This window comes from Lithobates pipiens, unplaced genomic scaffold (genome assembly GCF_037356315.1).
Source record: "Lithobates pipiens isolate NorthernLeopardFrog02 unplaced genomic scaffold, aLitPip1_a1.2 Scaffold_23, whole genome shotgun sequence".
Classification (NCBI taxonomy): domain Eukaryota; kingdom Metazoa; phylum Chordata; class Amphibia; order Anura; family Ranidae; genus Lithobates; species Lithobates pipiens.
In genome coordinates this window covers 36,795,086-36,813,953 of record NW_027507785.1, presented here as the reverse complement: position 1 = coordinate 36,813,953, position 18,868 = coordinate 36,795,086, and the positions used below count along the sequence as shown (strand labels likewise).

General features: G+C 44.9%; 1 protein-coding gene across 1 annotated transcript in view; it reads right to left on the bottom strand.

Moving 5' to 3' along the window:
- The window catches only part of LOC143927382 (retinal guanylyl cyclase 2-like), a 195,511-nt gene that overhangs the window by 40,807 nt on the left and 135,836 nt on the right, over positions 1-18,868 (bottom strand). Inside the window, exons 9-12 of the mRNA XM_077451426.1 lie at positions 17,047-17,223; positions 13,278-13,434; positions 8,571-8,720; positions 4,069-4,217 (exon numbers count right to left, since the gene is read on the bottom strand). Of these exons, the coding sequence (XP_077307552.1) occupies positions 4,069-4,217; positions 8,571-8,720; positions 13,278-13,434; positions 17,047-17,223 (633 nt within the window). The remainder of the gene's footprint in view (positions 1-4,068; positions 4,218-8,570; positions 8,721-13,277; positions 13,435-17,046; positions 17,224-18,868) is intronic.

Genomic DNA, 18,868 nt, shown 5'->3' with positions numbered 1-18,868 from the left:
GCTCATTTGTGGGTATAGGATTGTGTATATGGAGGTTTTACCCCATTTTATGTACCCCCACTTTATGTACACTTGCAAATACGGACACATTGGCGTCTATGGGAGATCTTGGTCAGCTTGAGATGGCACTGCTCCCGGTTTTTAACATAGGTGTCTATGGGAAATCTTGGTCAGCTTGACATGGCGCTGCCCCTGGTTTTTAACATTGCCGTCTATGGGAAATCTTGGTCTGCTTGACATGGCACTGCTCCTGAACCATAAGTGACAGGGACACCAGTGTTAAAGTGGAGTTCCACTCAAAAGTGGAACTTCCGCTTTAAGGACTCCTGACCCCCTTACATGCCACATTTGGTATGTCATTTTTTTTGGGGGGGGAGGGGGTACCTAGTTTTAACAGGTACCCAGCTCCCACTTCTGCTCGGAGCCCTGCTGTGCCACAAGTGCAAATTCTCCTCTCCCCCTCCCTCCCTGCAATCTTCTGAGACATGTCACAGGTCCCAGAAGATTTCCCGGCCATTCAGGACGCACAGCGCGCCTCGCGCATGCACAGTGTACACCGAACTGTAAAGCCACAAGCTGTCACAGTCGGGTGCCCACACTTGAAATGCCGGCACTACAGAGAGTAGAAGAAGATAACCGAGGCGTTGGGTGGCCACATCGCTAGACCATGGGACAGGTGAGTGTGTGTTTATTAAAAGTCAGCAGCTACACTTTTTGTAGCTGCGGACTTTTAATAAACACAGAAATGGCTGAACTCCTCTTTAAATGTTAAAAACCAGGAGTAGGGATGAGCTTCGTGTTCGAGTCGAACGTACGTTCGACTCGAACATTGGCTGTTCGGGCGTTCGGCGAAATCCGAACTCTTGGTCCGTTCGCGTCAAAATTCGTATGGCGCGCGCGGACCACAATGCACTGCGATGGCGCAGTGCATTGCTGGCTCATGATTGGCCAAGCATGCACTGTGACCCCGCATGCTTGGCCAATCGCAGCGCCAGCAGCGAGGAGAGCCATGATTGGCCACAGGCTGTGTAGTGCACGCCCCACACTATATAAGGCTGCCTTTGAGGCGGCCTCGTGTAGTGTGTTGGAATCTGAAGCAGTGGGTGTTCTGTGTACCTTCAACACAGTTACACACCAATCGTTTTTGGCTGATTTCCTATCTTGCTCTTGTGTAGTGGTTATTGTCTGTGCCCTGACCGCAGTATACACCACTACACTATATTCACCTCACCTATATAGCTAGCTAGTGATCTATCTTTAACCACTTAACAACCACCCATTGCCGATTAACGGCTTCAGGGCGGTTGTTTAACTCTGAGAGGCCGTTAATTAACGGCCTCCCAGAATTCTGCTCTCGCGCGCCCCCTGGGGCGCGCACTCGAGAGCATCCGGATCACGGTAAACGGCCGCTCGTCGCGGCCGTTTACCACGTGGTCGCTCCGTCAAATGACGGAGTGATCACTTGTAAACAAACCGGCGTCATGTTATGACGCCGGTTCCTCCCTCCCCTCTCTGTACCGATCGGTACAGCGGAGGGGAAAGAGATCGGTGTCAGCAGCGATGTGGGCTGCATCTGCAGTGCCCACATCGCTGCTCACCGAATTTAACCCCTCAATTCCCTGCCAATACTCTGCAATACCAGTGCATACTCTGCAGTACCCTGCCATTACTCTGCAGTACCCCCCATTACTCTGCAGTACCCTGCCTTTACTCTGCAGTACCCCCCATTACTCTGCAGTAACCCCCATTACTCTGCAGTACCCTGCCATTACTCTGCAGTACCCCGCCATTACTCTGCAGTGCAGTACCCTGCCATTACTCTGCAGTACCCTGCCATTACTCTGCAGTACCCCGCCATTACTCTGCAGTGCAGTACCCTGCCATTACTCTGCAGTACCCTGCCATTACTCTGCAGTACCCTGCCTTTACTCTGCAGTACCCTGCCATTACTCTGTAGTACTCCCCAATACTCTGCAGTACCCTGCTATTACTCTGTAGTACCCCGCCAATACCCCGCCAATACTCTGCAATACCCTGCCATAAATTGCCATACCCAGCCATACTCGGAGATACCCAGCCATACTCGGAGATACCCAGCCATACTCGGTGATACCCTGAAATACCCAGCCATAGACGCCCCCCACCCCTCACCGCCCTCCGGTGCTTCTACCAACTCGCCAGTACGATCAAAGCCAGAATCTTTTTTTTATTTTTTATTTCAGGCTTCCCAGCCTAGAGGTGAGATGTGGGGTCATATTGACCCCCAGATTTCACTGTAAAGAGGACCTGTCACCCCATATTCCTATTACAAGGGATGTTTACATTCCTTGTAATAGGAATAAAAGTGATCAAAAATATATTTTTGGGGAAAAAAATGTCAAACTAAAATAAATAAAGTAAAATGAACAATAAAAAAAAAAAAAAAAATTAAAGCGCCCATGTCCCCATGTGCTCGCATGCAGAAGCGAACGCATGCGAAAGCCCCGCCCACATATGAAAACGGTGTTCAAACCACACATGTGAGGTATTGCCGAGAGCGTTAGAGCGAGAGCAATAATTCTAGTCCTAGACCTCCTCTGCAACTCAAAACATGTAACCAGTAAAAAAAAATTTATGAAGAAAAAATTACTAATCTGCAAAATGTTATAACAGAAACAAAGAAAAATTCATTTTTTCGCAGAATTTCCGGTCTTTTTTCTTTTATAGCACAAAAAATAAAAAAACTGAGAGGTGATTAAATACCACCAAAAGAAAGCTCTATTTGTGTGAAAAAAAGGACAAACATTTCATCCAGTGTTGCATGACTGAGTAATTGTCATTCAAAATGTGAGAGCACCAAAAGCTGAAAATTGGTCTGGTTATTAAGGGTGTTTAAGTGCCCAGTGGTCAAGTGGTTAATAATAGAGCTTGCAGTCAGTAGTGTTAGGAGATAGTGCGTGCTGTCTGCGTGCTCTGTACCCAGTACATACCGCTATAATATAGGGCAGGCCCCTACTTTCAAACATCCAACTTACAAACATCTCCTACTTGCAAACGCAAGGAGACAGCAGCAAGTGAGATGAAAAAAGACGGATGGCAAAACAAATTATACAGGGGTGATAACCCTTCCCTATGTTTTCCAAAAAGCTTAAAAATAGTTTTTTTGACTGGAGCTACACACACCAGATATAACATTAAAAGCGCAAGCAGTTTTAAATGGTGTTATTTCCGTTAAATGTCAATTTGTGCAGGGACTGTTCTAAACACGGGAAACACGTGGCACTTCACAGGCATACTACAGACACCCCCCAGGCACCATATTTAAAGTAATATTTCACTTTTTTTTTTTCACTTTAATCGTCATTAAAATCAGTGCTCCCGCCAAAACGGCCGTTTTTAAAACTTTTTTTTGCATTGACCCATGTCCCCTGAGGCAGGAGTCAGGTCCCCAAACCCTTTTTAGGACAGTATCTTGCATATTAGCCGTTAAAATTAGAACTTTCCATTTCGAACGTTCGAGTCCCATAGACTTCAATGGGGTTCTAACGTTCGTAACGAACGCGGGGGCCGTTCGCAAGTTCTGGTGCGAACCGAACCTGGGGGGTGTTCGGCTCATCCCTAACCAGGAGCACTGCATGTTAATCTGACCAAGATTTCCCACAGAGCTAGTGTATTTACATGCATTGAAAGGTAAAAAAGGGTATTGCTTCACTTTAAATAAATTTTCGTTTTACATACATGGTCTGGTCTGGTCTGGGTTGTACTTAAAAGTGGAGTATGCCTGTATATATTTTTATATTGGTTGATTTAGATGGACTTGTATCTTTTTCAACCTAACTATGTAAAATATTTACATATCTGGAATTCACAAGGGCCCCAATATATAACAGTCACTAAGGTCCCCAAATGTTTTTGTGTAGTGGTCCATCCATTAGCCTGTCCAAGCCTGGGTGATTTGGAATTGTGCTTTAATTCATCCCCCTTGCATGTAATTATTGCAAAAAGGACTACTTGCACCATATTTACCGGTATAATTTATGTGAAATGCAGATTATAGTATATCCTTGAAAAAGAGAATTAATCACCAACCTGATCAAAGATCTCATCGAAGGTTGGTCTTCTTTCTGGTAGTTCACTCCAGCACTGCTTCATGAGCTGAATGCACTCCAGTGGGGCCTGGTCAGGGGCCACTGTGGGCCGACATAATGGAGGTGGCTTTTTGACCTTTCTGATGATTTCTGGAATAGAAAAAGCACAAATGTAATACATCACTGAAGCAAAATTCCATCTCTAAAAGGATCCTAAAAGGACAACAGTACTGTAGTAAAGTCTTTTACTATCCTATCCATCAATTAATGCTGAAAATCTGGAGTTTCAGGGATACCCTTTGTGAACTAACTTAAAAATATAAAGTTGCAAGGTTTTGGAACTTATTAGGTTTCTTCCACGGGGATTACCGTATATACTCGAGTATAAGCCGAGATTTTCAGCCTCTTTTTTGAGGCTGAAAGTGCCCCCCTCAGCTTATACTCGAGTCATCGCCGTCTGCCTGCTCGATCAGCGTGTCGAGCAGACAGACGGCGGCCATTCTACTATTCAAAAGCCGCGCCTCCGTCTGTGATAGGCGGAACACTCAATTTCCCAGCAGTCAGTGGTCCGCCTATCACGGACATCCGCTCATCCTCATACTACGGACGAGGATGAGAGGATGTCCGTGATAGGCGGAACACAGACTGCTGGGAAATTGAGTGTTCCGCCTATCACAGACGGAGGCGCGGCTTTTGAATAGTGGAATGGCCGCCGAGGCGCAGACGAAGAGCGGCGATCCTGGCATGGCAGAAGGACGGAGGCTCGGGACAGGACGGAACGGAGGCTCGGCTCGGGACGGGACGGAGGCTCAGGACACAGGTAGGCTGGACACACACGGCTGCACGGACACACACACAGGCATGGATGGACACACACACAGGCATGGATGGACACACACACAGGCATGGATGGACACACACACAGGCATGGAAGGACACACACACAGGCATGGATGGACACACACACAGGTATGGATGGACACACACACAGGGATGGATGGACACACACACAGGGATGGATGGACACACACACAGGGATGGATGGACACACACACAGGGATGGACACACACAGGGATGGATGGACACACACACAGGGATGGATGGACACACACACACACAGGGATGGATGGACACACACACAGGGATGGATGGACACACACACAGGGATGGACGGACACACAGGGATGGACAGGCATGTCTCACCCTCGGCTTATACACGAGCCAATAAGTTTCCTAGTTTTTTTGGGGTAAATTGGGGGCCTCGGCTTATATTCGGGTCGGCCTATACTCGAGTATATACGGTACACAATTCCATGCCTGAAGAAGGAACCTGATGTGTTCTGAAAGCTTGCATCCTTTGAGCTTCCAGGTATGTTTATTTTTGCATAAATGTGAAACAAAATATAATCAGCACAATATTCAAACTAAATGTGAATAAAATGTTCAGTGCAACACAATATTATATAAATTAAATGTCAATAGCCTACTGCTAGGCTTACCGTGATTGCTGTCAACACCTCTCAGAGTGTATCCACATGTGAATCTCAATACAATACTAATAGACAAAAAATAGTGTAGCGCAACCAATAAAGCAATAAATCAAGTCCAAATAATGTGAAAATTCAATTTTTCAAATCAAGGTGACAGTTCATAGAATTGTTAATTCATATTATCTAGTGACTTCAGTGACCACCACCTCTAGCTGGAATGCCTGAAAGCGCCAAGTGTTCCCTTAATTTAAACCAACGAAGATCAAAATAGTTGGTCTGTCCCAAAGGGATTAACCCTTTTTACTTGGTTTAGTAAACCTACAGTTAACAACATAGCTCCCAACTGTCCCTGATTTCGAGGGACTGTCCCTGATTTGTCCCTCTTTCCTCCTCTTTTGTCCCTCATTTTGGTCTGATCCTCATAGTTATACATAAAAATGTACTTTTTATCTTTCAAAGAGTGTTTCCCAGCACTAAACCTTTCATCCAATTTCTAAATTGCTGCATTTGTACATTTTAAGAGCCAATATAAAGGAATAGTAGTGGTAAAAAAGTCCTTGTGGATTTAATTAACCTTTTTTTGGTTAATTTCCCTTTAAGGGGGTCTGGCAAAGGGCGTGTCCTATGCCTACATACGTTTTTTAAATAGGTGTCCCTCATTCTCATCTCAAAATCTTGGGAGGTATGGGTAACAAGGTTATCGGCCTTTGGGACAGCCCAACTACTTTGATCTTTCCTGGATTAAAGGTATCATATTGATACCAAATTAAGGAGCACTTGGCACTCTCAGAGAAGGAATTGTTCAGATGGTACAGTTTCTTTGAAGTTTGCTGCTAGTATATGAAGTTTGCGTCTCGGGGAGGATATTTGTATCAGTCCATGAACTCGTTAACCTTCGTATTATAACAGGGTGTGATTACAGGGTTATTTTTGGCACACAGACACCTCATTGGAGCTTTTGACGGGCTCTGAGGATTCCTTGGAACTGTGATCTTTTAAAGGGTGGTAATTAAGGTCCTCCAGAAGAAGCCACGATTGTGTTGAAACATGTAGAGGCAACCATTCTTGTGTATAGTGACCACTGAGCTTTATTGTGCTCTTTTTTAATATTAAATTGTTGTTTATTTCTCTTTTTTAATTTGTCTAATAAAAATAATGTACTTTTGTAATATCAATTTTCATTGATTGCTTTCATCTTTAACCCCCTGGTGGTATTCCCGAGTCTGGCTCGGGGTGAAAATCCGAGTCTGGCTCGGGGTGAAAATTCAGTACCATTAGTGGTAACCCCGAGCCAGACTCGGGATCGCATTGCTGGATCCAGGATGAGTAAGCTTACCTTATCCCCTGGATCCAGCGATGCCCCCCCCCCCCCGCTGTGCGAGCGGCTCGTTCTCCGCTCGATCTATCATGGAACCGAGCTCCGTTCCCTGTGAGCATTGCGACGCACGGGGACGGAGAACGGCGCCAAATTCAAAAAGTAAAACACACACATTACATACAGTAGAATGAAATGTTACAGATTACATTGCTATATGTAATTATTTCACATCCCCTTTGTCTCTAGTGGTCTGCCCAGTGCCCTGCATGTAGTTTTATATTATAAATACTTTTCTTTCTGCCTTGAAACTGGAGATTGTCCATAGCAACCAAAACTGTCCCTTTACAGCAAAAGTGGTTTTAGACCAGCTAGAAAACAGCGATAATAAATTGTAATCACTCGCAGAATTGAAGGATAGCGATTTGTGGGGAGATCCGTCATCAAATACTGAAAAGTAATGACAGTGACATTCCTGCAACTGAGCAAATTTCAGTGTTTTTGATTTGATTACATTATTGAATAATTTGTATTATTATTATATTATCATTAGGTATAATTATTTATAGTTATTTATTATATTATAATTTAGGATTTCATTTTTCAAACTTTATCATACCCGGGATGTCTGCTAGACTCTGGTTTGGACAGATTTAAGTGAGTTATTCCTAAGAATGACAGGACTACAATATAAAACGCCAAATTTTCATGCAAAATAATTGTACCGCTTTTAGCACCTAAAATCTGAAATAATCATACCGCCAGGGAGGTTAAGCTCCAATCCTGTCCTTGGTAATATTTTGAACGAATGTAAAGGAGGTGGCGTATATGGCGAAATCTTAAACCTTAAATATCAAATGTATTCTTTGATACTACAGTTATTACCGCCAGCTTCCAGGTCCTGTGCCAAACAGCTTCCTAGCTGCTTAGTGAACACAGAAGGTTGTGCTCACGGCATAGGCACGATTCAGAGAACATTTTCTCAGTGAATAAAAAACATTCTCTAATTGGACAAGGTGAAGAGATGGGCAGTGAAGTCACAATCTCCACCTTGTCCAATCACAGAATGCTTTGCCTTCACTGAAAAAATGCAAGGGTTCTCTGAATGGCACCCTTGCGGAACAAGCAACCTCCTGTGTTAATAATGCAGTAGGGAAATTTCCCAGCACAGGACCCAGAAGCTATGGGGAGAGCCTTCATTTCACTAAACAGTGATTCTTTGCTTCTACAGAGATTGGCCAGGTAAACATTATTAGCGTGGAGAATGGTGAGAAGTAGCCCAAAAAATTTGATAATTTTGAAAAGTGAATGGGTAGTACAGCAAGAATTTACAATCTGCCAACAGTTCCAGGTCTAGCTGTACAAATGTATACTCTATGTATGAAGGTTGCTTGGCCCAGTAGACACAATGGGGTTGATTTACAAAGTTGCACTCTGCAAATGCAGTTGCTCCAGGGCTTAGTAAACGAGGTAAAGCTTCACTTTGCAAAGAATACCCAATCGCGTGCAAGGAAAAAAAAAACCTGCATTTTTGCTCGCATTGTGATTGGATGATGGAAGTCAACAGAGCTTCTGCTCATTTACTAAGATCTGAAACAACTGCTCTTGCAAAGTGCACAGTCTATTTGCCTTTAGTAAATCAATCCTTATATTACACCTCCCTCTCTATTCTCAAGGCAAAAGAATCCAACTCTTACCCTCTGCTGAAAGTCCTGACATGCAGTATGGTGGACCTCGGACAACCACTTCTTGCAATATGATAGCAAAACTAAAGACATCGCCTTTAAATGTTCCTCTCCTGGCCAGATTTTGATCTCGAAGTAGCTCTGGTGCTGTCCAAAACAATTCTGTATGAAAGAATACAGTGATGTCATTTAAAACATTTTAAAATTAAGGCTGAAATGAAAGGATATCTCCAAGAAAAACAGAAATTCCTTATTTTAATAGAGCCTCTTCTAAGTAGTAACATCTCCTATTGATGGTCAGATAAAGATCAACAGAGTCAATCTTGTAGGGAATAAATATATTTTCAGGTCTTACTGCTATACCTGACTTTGCCAGCAGGCTGTGCCACATCTGTGATTAAACATAAGTCTCTTGACAAAAATAAAGAGGAGCCACATTTATAATGATTGAGGCCCAGCTCCAGTCCAAACTTTTTGTGAATCCAAATAAAAAAACAAAACTGTTTGGATATTTTTTTTTCCCTTTATTTTCTTCTGGTGATTCTACCTGTAACACACTTTTCATCCCAGGGTGATAACACTCACTGTACTATATCTATGGAGGAACAGCCTTGTTACCCTAGGACAGCGAGTGTTTTATGTCTACAGAACACCTCTCCCTATCTGCATAACATAAGGGGAGAACGACTGTAGTTCACAAACATAACAAGGCAAGACTGATACCACTGCTTGAGATAGCACTCAACAGCACAGGACAGCACTGGAATTCTGGCAGGATCCACGGGTATTTCTTTTACACTAATCTAACAGATATAATAAAATACCTTCAACAATATATATATATATATATATATATATATATATATATATATATAAAACCAAAAGGGAGTCCAATAGAGAAGTTCTGTGTTAGAGTTTACATACACTGTTAGTTTTGAATAGACCTGGGAATAGAAAATATCTCGATGAAGATTTTATTGCTGACCATGACCAACTGACAGTTTTTTGTAGCTGGAGAAGAATGTTGTCACCAGGACAGGAAGACACATACAATAATAAACAGAGAAGATGTTCTAAACCAAGCATCATTAAAGAGACCCAGACTAAGTGACGGTCCTATCCACGTGGCAGCAGCCACACCATTCGGCGGCCTATGTGTCCTCTTTTTGGGCGCTCACAGTAGGGCAGACGAGGGCGGTAGAGGATGGAGGGCAGAGGCTGCCCAAGTTTTCTGGTTAAGAAAGAGGTGATTGGCGAGACTGTGATGTAGGGGGGCTGTGATGTGAAAGGAGCAGTGGCGGCCCTCCATATGGGACATAAGGGGCGCCGCCCCCCTAATCCATGCGCCCAGACCCGAATCTACATGCAGGGCACTGGACCCATAGATTTCAATTTTTTTTTTTTAGCACATGAATAGAGCCTTAGGCTCTAATTGGCTTAAAAAAAGGTTGTCTTGGGGTGCAGAGCACTGCGCCCTGAGCCCACCCATTTGTGTGACAATTGCGATTTAATATTCACTATTGTCTTCCTGATTCTTCTCCCGGCCAATCAGGAAGCGGGGCCTGAGACCCGATTGGCCAGGGAATCTTAGGACTCCCGGCCAGTCGGTTGTCAGGACCCACTTGCTGTTCAGCCCCGGCTCTACCCTCTGCAAGCTTTCAATCTCACGCTGCCTGTGAATGTAGGCGCAGGAAGAATCGTCACGCCAACGTGGAGGCTTTCTCAGGAGTGTGCACAATGTGACTACCGGGGGTACTACACAAGCTACGGGGCCACACTGAAACCAGAAACTGGACCAGCAGTCAGGGGCATCTCGGCAAGCTCCTAAGGTAAGGCCTCTGATCGCCGCCGCCTTCCTGTCCATCTCCCGTGAGGGGGGTGGCGGCGACTGTGGTGTGAGTGAGTGGGGCAGGTTGGTTTTCCGCCCCCCCCACCCCAAAATATAGAGAACCAGCCACCACTGGAAAGGACACTGTGATGTATAGGGGGGCTGCGGTGTAAATGAGGAGGAATTGGCTGTAAAGTGTGTAAAGTGAAGGGGGTGCTATGATGTGAAGAGGGGACTGAGGACACTGACGTAAAGGGGGGACTGTGATGTAAAGGCGGGGTGGGAGTAGAAAAGCAAACACCGCTCCAGGTGAGATTAGTTGTATAATCCACTTTCTGAATCACAGGGTGCCAGTCCAGTCTGTGGCCAGAACAATCCAAATGAATGCAAAAGAAAGTTGACCGCACTCAAATATTAAGAAAAATGTCAAACTTTTAATGATAAAATCCACAAAATACAGATATCACAGACCCAGGATACAGGGTAGCAGCAGCCTGGTTAATGTGTTACACACAAATAACGCTTAATAATAACCTGGAGGTGATGTGACGATTCAGATTGATAGCACAACATGAAATTCAGACCTCTACTGGGAGTAAGCTTTTACTCACTGGACCTCCATGAGTAATTATATACCCCAGTCTAAGCCTTCCCCATTGTACTAACAAAGGTGTATTGTTTAGTTTGATGGAAACACAGACCACGATGAAAACTTGACGGAGATCTAACCCTTACCGACTATATTCAAAACAAAACAAAGAAAAGTCTGGGCTAGAATTGGGTTATGTAGGGATGAAACGTGTCAGTGGTGCTAGGTATAAGATGAGCGATGCTCCAACAATAAAAAAAAAAAGAGAAAAATCAGCAAGTTCATTCTTTGTAGAAATCTACTTTACTGATAATTACTAAGTGCACAATTATTGAAAAATCACACCGAAAAAACACCTGGTGATGGAACCAATGTTTTTAAGGATGAATAATTGGCCTTATTGTTTTGTGGTTGCTCATGGGATCAGCTTTTCCCATGTATTTTTCCCAAGGGTATAGACTTTCTTTCCAGGAGATAAGGTGGAAATGTTTCCTCTCGTGGTACCCTCTAGAGAAGGCATGAGAAAAATTCCCTATACAGGCACCTTTGCTGCCCAAGGGATGTTCCAGCTCATAAATGTTGGGGCAATGTGATTATCACCTGCCATGTACTTGCCTTGAAATTTGTTTTTTGGAAATTCCTGATTAACTTTCTTTCCTTCTCAGTGAAGCCAACGCTTTTTTTTTTTTTTAAAACCCTTGGTAGGGTATTATTGTGGTCTGTGTCCCCACTGAAGAGATTTTCTCTTCTATTTATCCGTGTTACTGGGCCAGAAAGTGAAAACGCAATCAAACTGACCATCACCAACTACTGAAGAACACCCAGAGTATTTTACAGTGCTTAGGTTTAGAGTAGGTAGAACTGGGACTGTATAGGGCAGGGGGTCCTAAAACAAAGGGACAGTGAGCTGAGTTTCAAACCTCAGGGGTGGGGGGGGGGGGGGAGGCTGACTGTGGCCAGTGGGTGTACAAAATAGCTTATCACCAGGAATAATGCTCCATCGTGGATTTTTCTGCAAGACTACTGCTCTATTGTTGGTATCAGTTGGAGTGGGAGGGATCCCAGATAGCAAGAATACCTTGCCACAAATGTGTGGCAGTGTTGAATTGTAAGTCTGTTAACTTGCTGCACATTTTCACTGGTAAGTTGTACACTTGCGGAGCACTTGAACCACAATTTCTAGTTGACACTTTTCCACTTTTGTAGAAAATTTGCGTGGCAAGTCTTTAGCAAGAGCAAAGTTGCAGTGGTGAGTCTACAGCAAGAGCTCTGCAAGTCTACAGCATGAAAACTCAGCCACAGTGACCCCCTGTGGTGGGATGACTATTGCACAACATAACTGAACCAGAACTTGCAGCAGACTTGCAGAATGTTTGCAAAGAAAGTTGATCTGGAATCATGCAATGGGGACTTGCTGCAGTTGTGCAACAAACTTATGAAGCCTGGCAAGTCTAGCAATAAATTAGCAAGTAATTTTAAAACTTGCAGCACATTTGCTTGCTATCTGGGATAATGTCCTATTGTTGGTGTCAGTGGGAGAAATAGTGTCCCATTGTTGGTGTCAGAAATAGTGTCCCACCATTGTTATCTGTTGGTGGGATAGTATCTCATCATTAGTGTCAATGAGAGGAATACTGTCCCATCAGTGGGAGGATTAGGGGACCCTTAGCTGCTGTCAGTGGAAAGAACAGCGTCCCATCATTGGTGTCAGTGGGAGAAACCAAGGGTCAAGTTCCATATCTGGACTGTGGTTTGAGGACCACCGGTATACAGTGAGGCCGCGTACACACGCGGGGACTGTTCGCTCAACTTTGTCCGCTGAACAGTGTTTCGGCGGACAGTCCGCTCGTGTGTGGGCTTTCAGCGGACAGTTTCAGCGGACAGTCTGCTGAACAAAGTTTTTCGGAAATTCCGAAAAACTGTCCGCTGAAACTTTGTTTCAGCGAACAGTCCCCTCGTGTGTAGGCTTGTTCGTCAAACTAAGTTCCGCGCATGCTCAGAAAGGATTTACACGCCGAAGTTTGCATTGCAGTGTATAGGACGTCGTATTTTTCGTCCCGTCGTACGTGCCGTTCACGTCATCGCGCACGGTTTCAGCGGACTGTTCGTTCGTCGTGTGTGGGCAAGTCCGTCCATGCTAATTTTGAGCGGACTGTCCGCTGAAACTGTTTGACGGACAAAGTTGAGCGAACAGTCCCCGCGTGTGTACGCGGCCTGAAAGTTCTTTTGACTCAAGGGTGAAAGTGTTAATCATAAACAACAATCTTTCCATATCATTTTTTATTGTGTATTTTTATCTCACCTCCAGGACGAGAAGTTTGCCGTGGAGCTTTCTGGTGCTCCACAATTTCATTATAACCGTAATCAGTAATCTTCAAGACAAATCTGCCATCAACCACACAATTGCGGGATTTTAGGCGTCCATGTTGAAAGTCACGATGGTGTAAATATCGCATACCCTGTGCCAACATTGGAAGAAAGAAAGGAGATATGATAAATGACTAGAGCCTCACTTGGAGGTTCCCAAAGACCATGGACCTCAGAGATATACACAGCCATACACATTCCCTATACACAGCATCTTTAATGGTGCTGGAGTAAACTTAAGGCATACACAGGGACATCCAGCAAAGCTTACCTGAGCCTGCGTGGAATACTTACACATATAGATGCTTTAAATGGCCTCAAAGGATAACCTATGCCACAAGAAATAAGGGAGCCACACTCTGACTCCAAATGACTAACTGAATAGCAGTATCAAGTTCTCTTTTTGTTGCCCAGAATAGCCACAAGTTTACTTTAAAGTGTATCTAAACCCAAGAAAAAAAATAATATATTGCATTTTTAGTACTTAGATGTGGTGGTTGCATCCCTTTTCTTTTTTCAGGCTATTTCCATAGTTTTTACCTGTTAATCCTGCCAGTAATACACTTGCTGTACTAGGGTAGCTACACTAACTCACTCCACTGTTTCTATGGAGGAAGGCATGGCTGGCACCCAGATGGGACTTCAAACATGTCTGCCTTTTTTCAATTCCATTACATAGGGGGTGTGTAGATTAGTAGTTTACAGAAGGGAGATAACATTCAGTTCATCTCACAGGAAGTGATAAGTAGACATGTGCAGAATGGAAAAAATTGTTCAGTTTTGGATAGATTCATTATGTTACTAATTTGGTTTCTTTGATTTGTTTCTAAATTTATTTTGTTTCGTTTTGGTTCTTTTATTAATTTTCTAACGGATTCCACAGTTTTGAAAATGATTCTAATTCAGATCAGTCGAAAAATGAAAAACCAATTCGAATTCTGTGTGAAGAATATTTGGTTGTTAAGGAGCGGGCTGGGAAGCCAATCACCGCATCCTTAACATCCAATGATTCATCAGCTTCTGACAGCTGAAATGCAAACAAAAGAATACCGACAATAAAAAAGTCATAAAAAACACGCCACATTAAATAGTTTTTTAAAAACGGCGTGGGGTACCCCCAAAAATCCATACCAGACCCTTATCTAAGCATGCAGCTCCGCCCCCCCCCACCCAAAAGCTTCTTGTCTCAATGTTGATGGTGACACGGGCCTTTTCCCCCCACAACCCTGGATGGTGGTTGTGGGGGTCTGTGGGTGGGGGGGCTTATCGGAATCTTGAAGCCCTTTTAGCAAGTGGGCCCCCAGATGCTGCCTTCCCCCCTTGTGAATGAGAACTGGGTACCGCAGCACTCCTGACGACTTAGTACTGATGAAACGCATAGGCGGAGCTTCTAGCGTCATTGCGTCACTTCCTGATGGGTCAGTGGAATGCAAAGACATCCCAGACTTCCTGATTGTCATGCTTACCAAACACTGAACAAATGTTAGTGCATTTCTGTTTGTTTAATGGAATAAAAAAAATAAAAAGGATATTGTGCTATGGGATGCTATTTCTTTCCACATATTACTGAGGAGAAGGGGCAAACTGGTTAAAAGAGAAAGGAGAGGAATTTACACGTGGATCTGGATCCTGTTATACAGCAGATTAGCTGTGAAAGCGATATGCCCCCTTGAGGGGAGTACCTTCTGGTGAGTGCAATAGCATAAGGCCGCGTACACACGCGGGGACTGTTCGCTCAACTTTGTCCGTCAAACAGTTTCAGCGGACAGTCCGCTCAAAATTAGCATGGACGGACTTGCCCACACACGACGAACGAACAGTCCGCTGAAACCGTGCGCGATGACGTGAACGGCACGTACGACGGGACGAAAAATACGACGTCCTATACACTGTAATGCAAACTTCGGCGTGTAAATCCTTTCTGAGCATGCGCGGAACTTAGTTTGACGAACAAGCCTACACACGAGGGGACTGTTCGCTGAAACAGAGTTTCAGCGGACAGTTTTTCGGAATTTCCAAAAAACTTTGTTCAGCAGACTGTCCGCTGAAACTGTCCGCTGAAAGCCCACACACGAGCGGACTGTCCGCCGAAACACTGTTCAGCGGACAAAGTTGAGCGAACAGTCCCCGCGTGTGTACGCGGTCTAAGAGGAGCACAGAGTGGAGCACTTGTACTGGATGTGTTACAAGTACGGATAAAGAGCACCTGTCACTTTATTTTGAGAACCTTTCTTTACAATATTTTTTTTTATGTCTATGAACTGATTATTCTCACCGGGATTTGATGGATTACAAATTGGGTGATTATATTTACCACCACAGAGTTCAATGTTTACTAGTTCCAAGCACTTGTCACTTTATTTTATAATTGAATATGTTTGAAATTGAATTGTTTGCACATATAAAATAGTTTAATGTTTACAAATTTGTAATTTCAACAATAGATCACATACCGTATTTTTTGCTGCATACGAAGCATTGTAGTTCACTCTGCGCACGCTCAAGCTCCCGGTGGGTGGAGCAGCAGCGCAGAACAGCCAGGGAACTACAATTCCCAGGATCTAGGAGGCTGAGCATGCCAGGGAGTCGGGACTTGGGACCAATGTGACTGGCTTGGGCTGCAACTTTGCTTGACCCCAGGACAGAAGCATCACCCCCCTGTGTAAGGACCTGCTGCTGAGCTGGCACTAAGAGTTGCTATCACTGAGGTGAGAGATTTTGACATCCCCATGGCCAGCTTAACTCCACATCCCCACATCCCTTCTATCCCCACCCCGCCATACTCCCCATTTACTCTGCTCCAGTGTCCACCCAGTAACCTCAAAATAGCCCTCAACACTGTGGGTCCTGCCATGGCCAGCTCCCAGCAGGACCCACAGGCCAGCAGCCAGTAGGACCCACAGGCCAGCAACTGTCCTCCCAGCAGGACCCACAGGCCAGCAGCCAGCAGAACCCACAAGCCAGCAACTGGCCTCCCAGCAAGACCCCACAGCCATTTGGTTCAGAATATTTTTTGTTTTCCTCCTCTAAAATCAGGTGCGTCTTGTGGAGCGAAAAAATACGGTATATACCAAAAATTGTGCGAATACATGTGAAAAGAACAGAGCACCAAACACCTTTTGTGATTTAAAGGGGAACACACATCTACACAAGAGCAGCACCATACCCACTCCCCCTTTAAATGTTCTCATATTAAGAAGGGTAAGAGCGCAGTAGGTCATGTTATTTTAGATATTTGCAACACAAGCTCTTTTCTAAGCATTATATACAGAGATATCTCATTCATTCCCATCTTCCAGTGGACATTTAAAAATGTGGGGTGTCACTGTGCTGGGGACATATACATGGGGGGTGGGGTTATTTACTAAAGGCAAATCCACTTTGCACTTCAAGTGCACTGCAAGTGCACTTGGAAGTGCAGCCGCTGTAGATCCGAGGGGGACATGCAAGGAAAATAACCAACAGCATTTGTGATTGTACATGATTGGATGATAAAATCAGCAGAGCTTCCCCTCATTTCAGATCTTCCCCTCAGATATACAGTGACTGCACTTCCAAGTGCACTTGTAGTGCAAAGTGGATTTGCCTTTAGTAAATCAACCCCATTGGCTCTCTAAAACTTGGTCTTGGTTCCAGAAGTTGGGGTGGCCTTTCAGTGCTACCTAAGTCATAGCGATGTGGAGTGAGTTCAGTGCAGTAATTACCTTGATCAAATCTAGAAGCAGTGAAGATTTAAACATCCAGTCTAATTTGACGTCGTCATTTCTGAGCAGATCCTCCAAACTTCCTCTAGAACAATGCTCCGTCACAATGGCAAAGATTCCACAGTCAGAGAAAAAGCCCAGAAAAGGGTTAACGTTCTCATTTCTCAGATCCTTCATCTGGAAACAGTGCAGAAACAGCTGGTTAATGGCACGCTAAATTCAGAAATATAGTTTGCTTAATTGTTTCCAGTTTTGATCCAGAATTAAAACCAGTGCCCTATGTATGCCAGCCATGCCGTGGTGATGAATGTCTGATAACAGATGGTGCAGGTGAGCACCTAAACACAAGAAGCCTGCAAAATGCGTTAGAGGACATGAGGGTAAGGAGGTCAGGGATCAAGTCACCAGCAGACTGCAGGAGGGAAGCATATCCTCCTACCCTTCGCTCCAGGTTTGATGGCAGTAGTTCCCAAATTTGCTTTCCATTTTTCAACAAGCATGGGAAGGACCTTCCTCTTTACTAAAGCTCAGGACTGTTTAACCAATAAAAAAGGGAATAAGGTTCTGTACTATGCAAAGTGGGTTAAAACAAGCTTCAAGATGAAGTATTTCTAAAGCCAAAACATTTTTTTTATCATTTTAAAGTAAGTTCAATTGAGTTGAACTCCCTTGCAGGGGTGGACTGACCATTTGGGCACTCAGGCACTGCCTGAGGGCCCCATGCCACTAAGGGGCCCCATCAGGGTTGCCAGCCTCAATAAAACCAGGAGCAGTATGTAAAAATCTGTGTTATTTAAAAAATGGCAAGATTATAGCCACCCACCTCTCCAGTACCTATTCTGTGAGTGTATATTGTGTGTGTATAGTGTATGTGTGTGTGTGTGTGTATACTGTGTGGCCCCATAATCTATTGCCTGGAGGCCCCATAATCTTCTCCTATTGCCCAGGGGGCCCCATAATCTTCTCCTATTGCCCACAGGCCCCATAATCTCCTATTGCCCAGAGGCCCCATGAGTTGTCAGTCCGCCCCTGCTCCCTTGACTACCTATCCTAAACACACAAGAGGAAGTGAGAGGATATATCTCTAAGGCCGCGTACACACGCGCGGACTGTTTGCCCAACCTTGTTCGTCAAACAGTTTCGGCAAACAGTCCGCTCAAAATTTGCATGAGCGGACTTGCCCACACACGAGCGGACTGTTTCAACGAACTGTTTGCCAAACAGTCCGCTCAACTTTTGAAATGAACGGACTCGCCCACGTAAGGCGGAGGCAAATCCGCCCATTTCGAGCGCGTGTACAGGTAGGCGGGGCCCGCGAAGGAGACGTCGCGGGCTCCGCCGCCTGGAATGGGCTTAAAGGGGAACCCCAACGCCGAAAAAAATCGGCGTGGGGGTTCCCCCAAAGTCCACACCAGACCCTTGTCCGAGCACGCTACCCGGCCGGCCAGGAAAGGGGGGCGAGCGAGCGCGCCCCCCCTCCTGAGCCGTACCAGGCCGCGTGCCCTCAACATGGGGGGGTGCCTTGCCACCCCAAAGCACCTTGTCCCCATGTTGATGAGGACAAGGGCCTCTTCCCGACAACCCTGGCCGTTGGTTGTCGGGGTCTGCGGGCGGGGGGCTTATCGGAATCCGGGAGCCCCCTTTAAGAAGGGGGCCCCCGGATACCGGCCCCCCACCCTATGTGAATGAGTATGGGGTACAATGTACCCCTACCCATTCACCTGTGAAATAAAGTACAAAAAAAAACACAACACAGGGAAAAAATATTTTATTGCACAGCTCCGGGGGGTCTTCCGTCTTCGGGGGTCTTCTCGCCGGACTC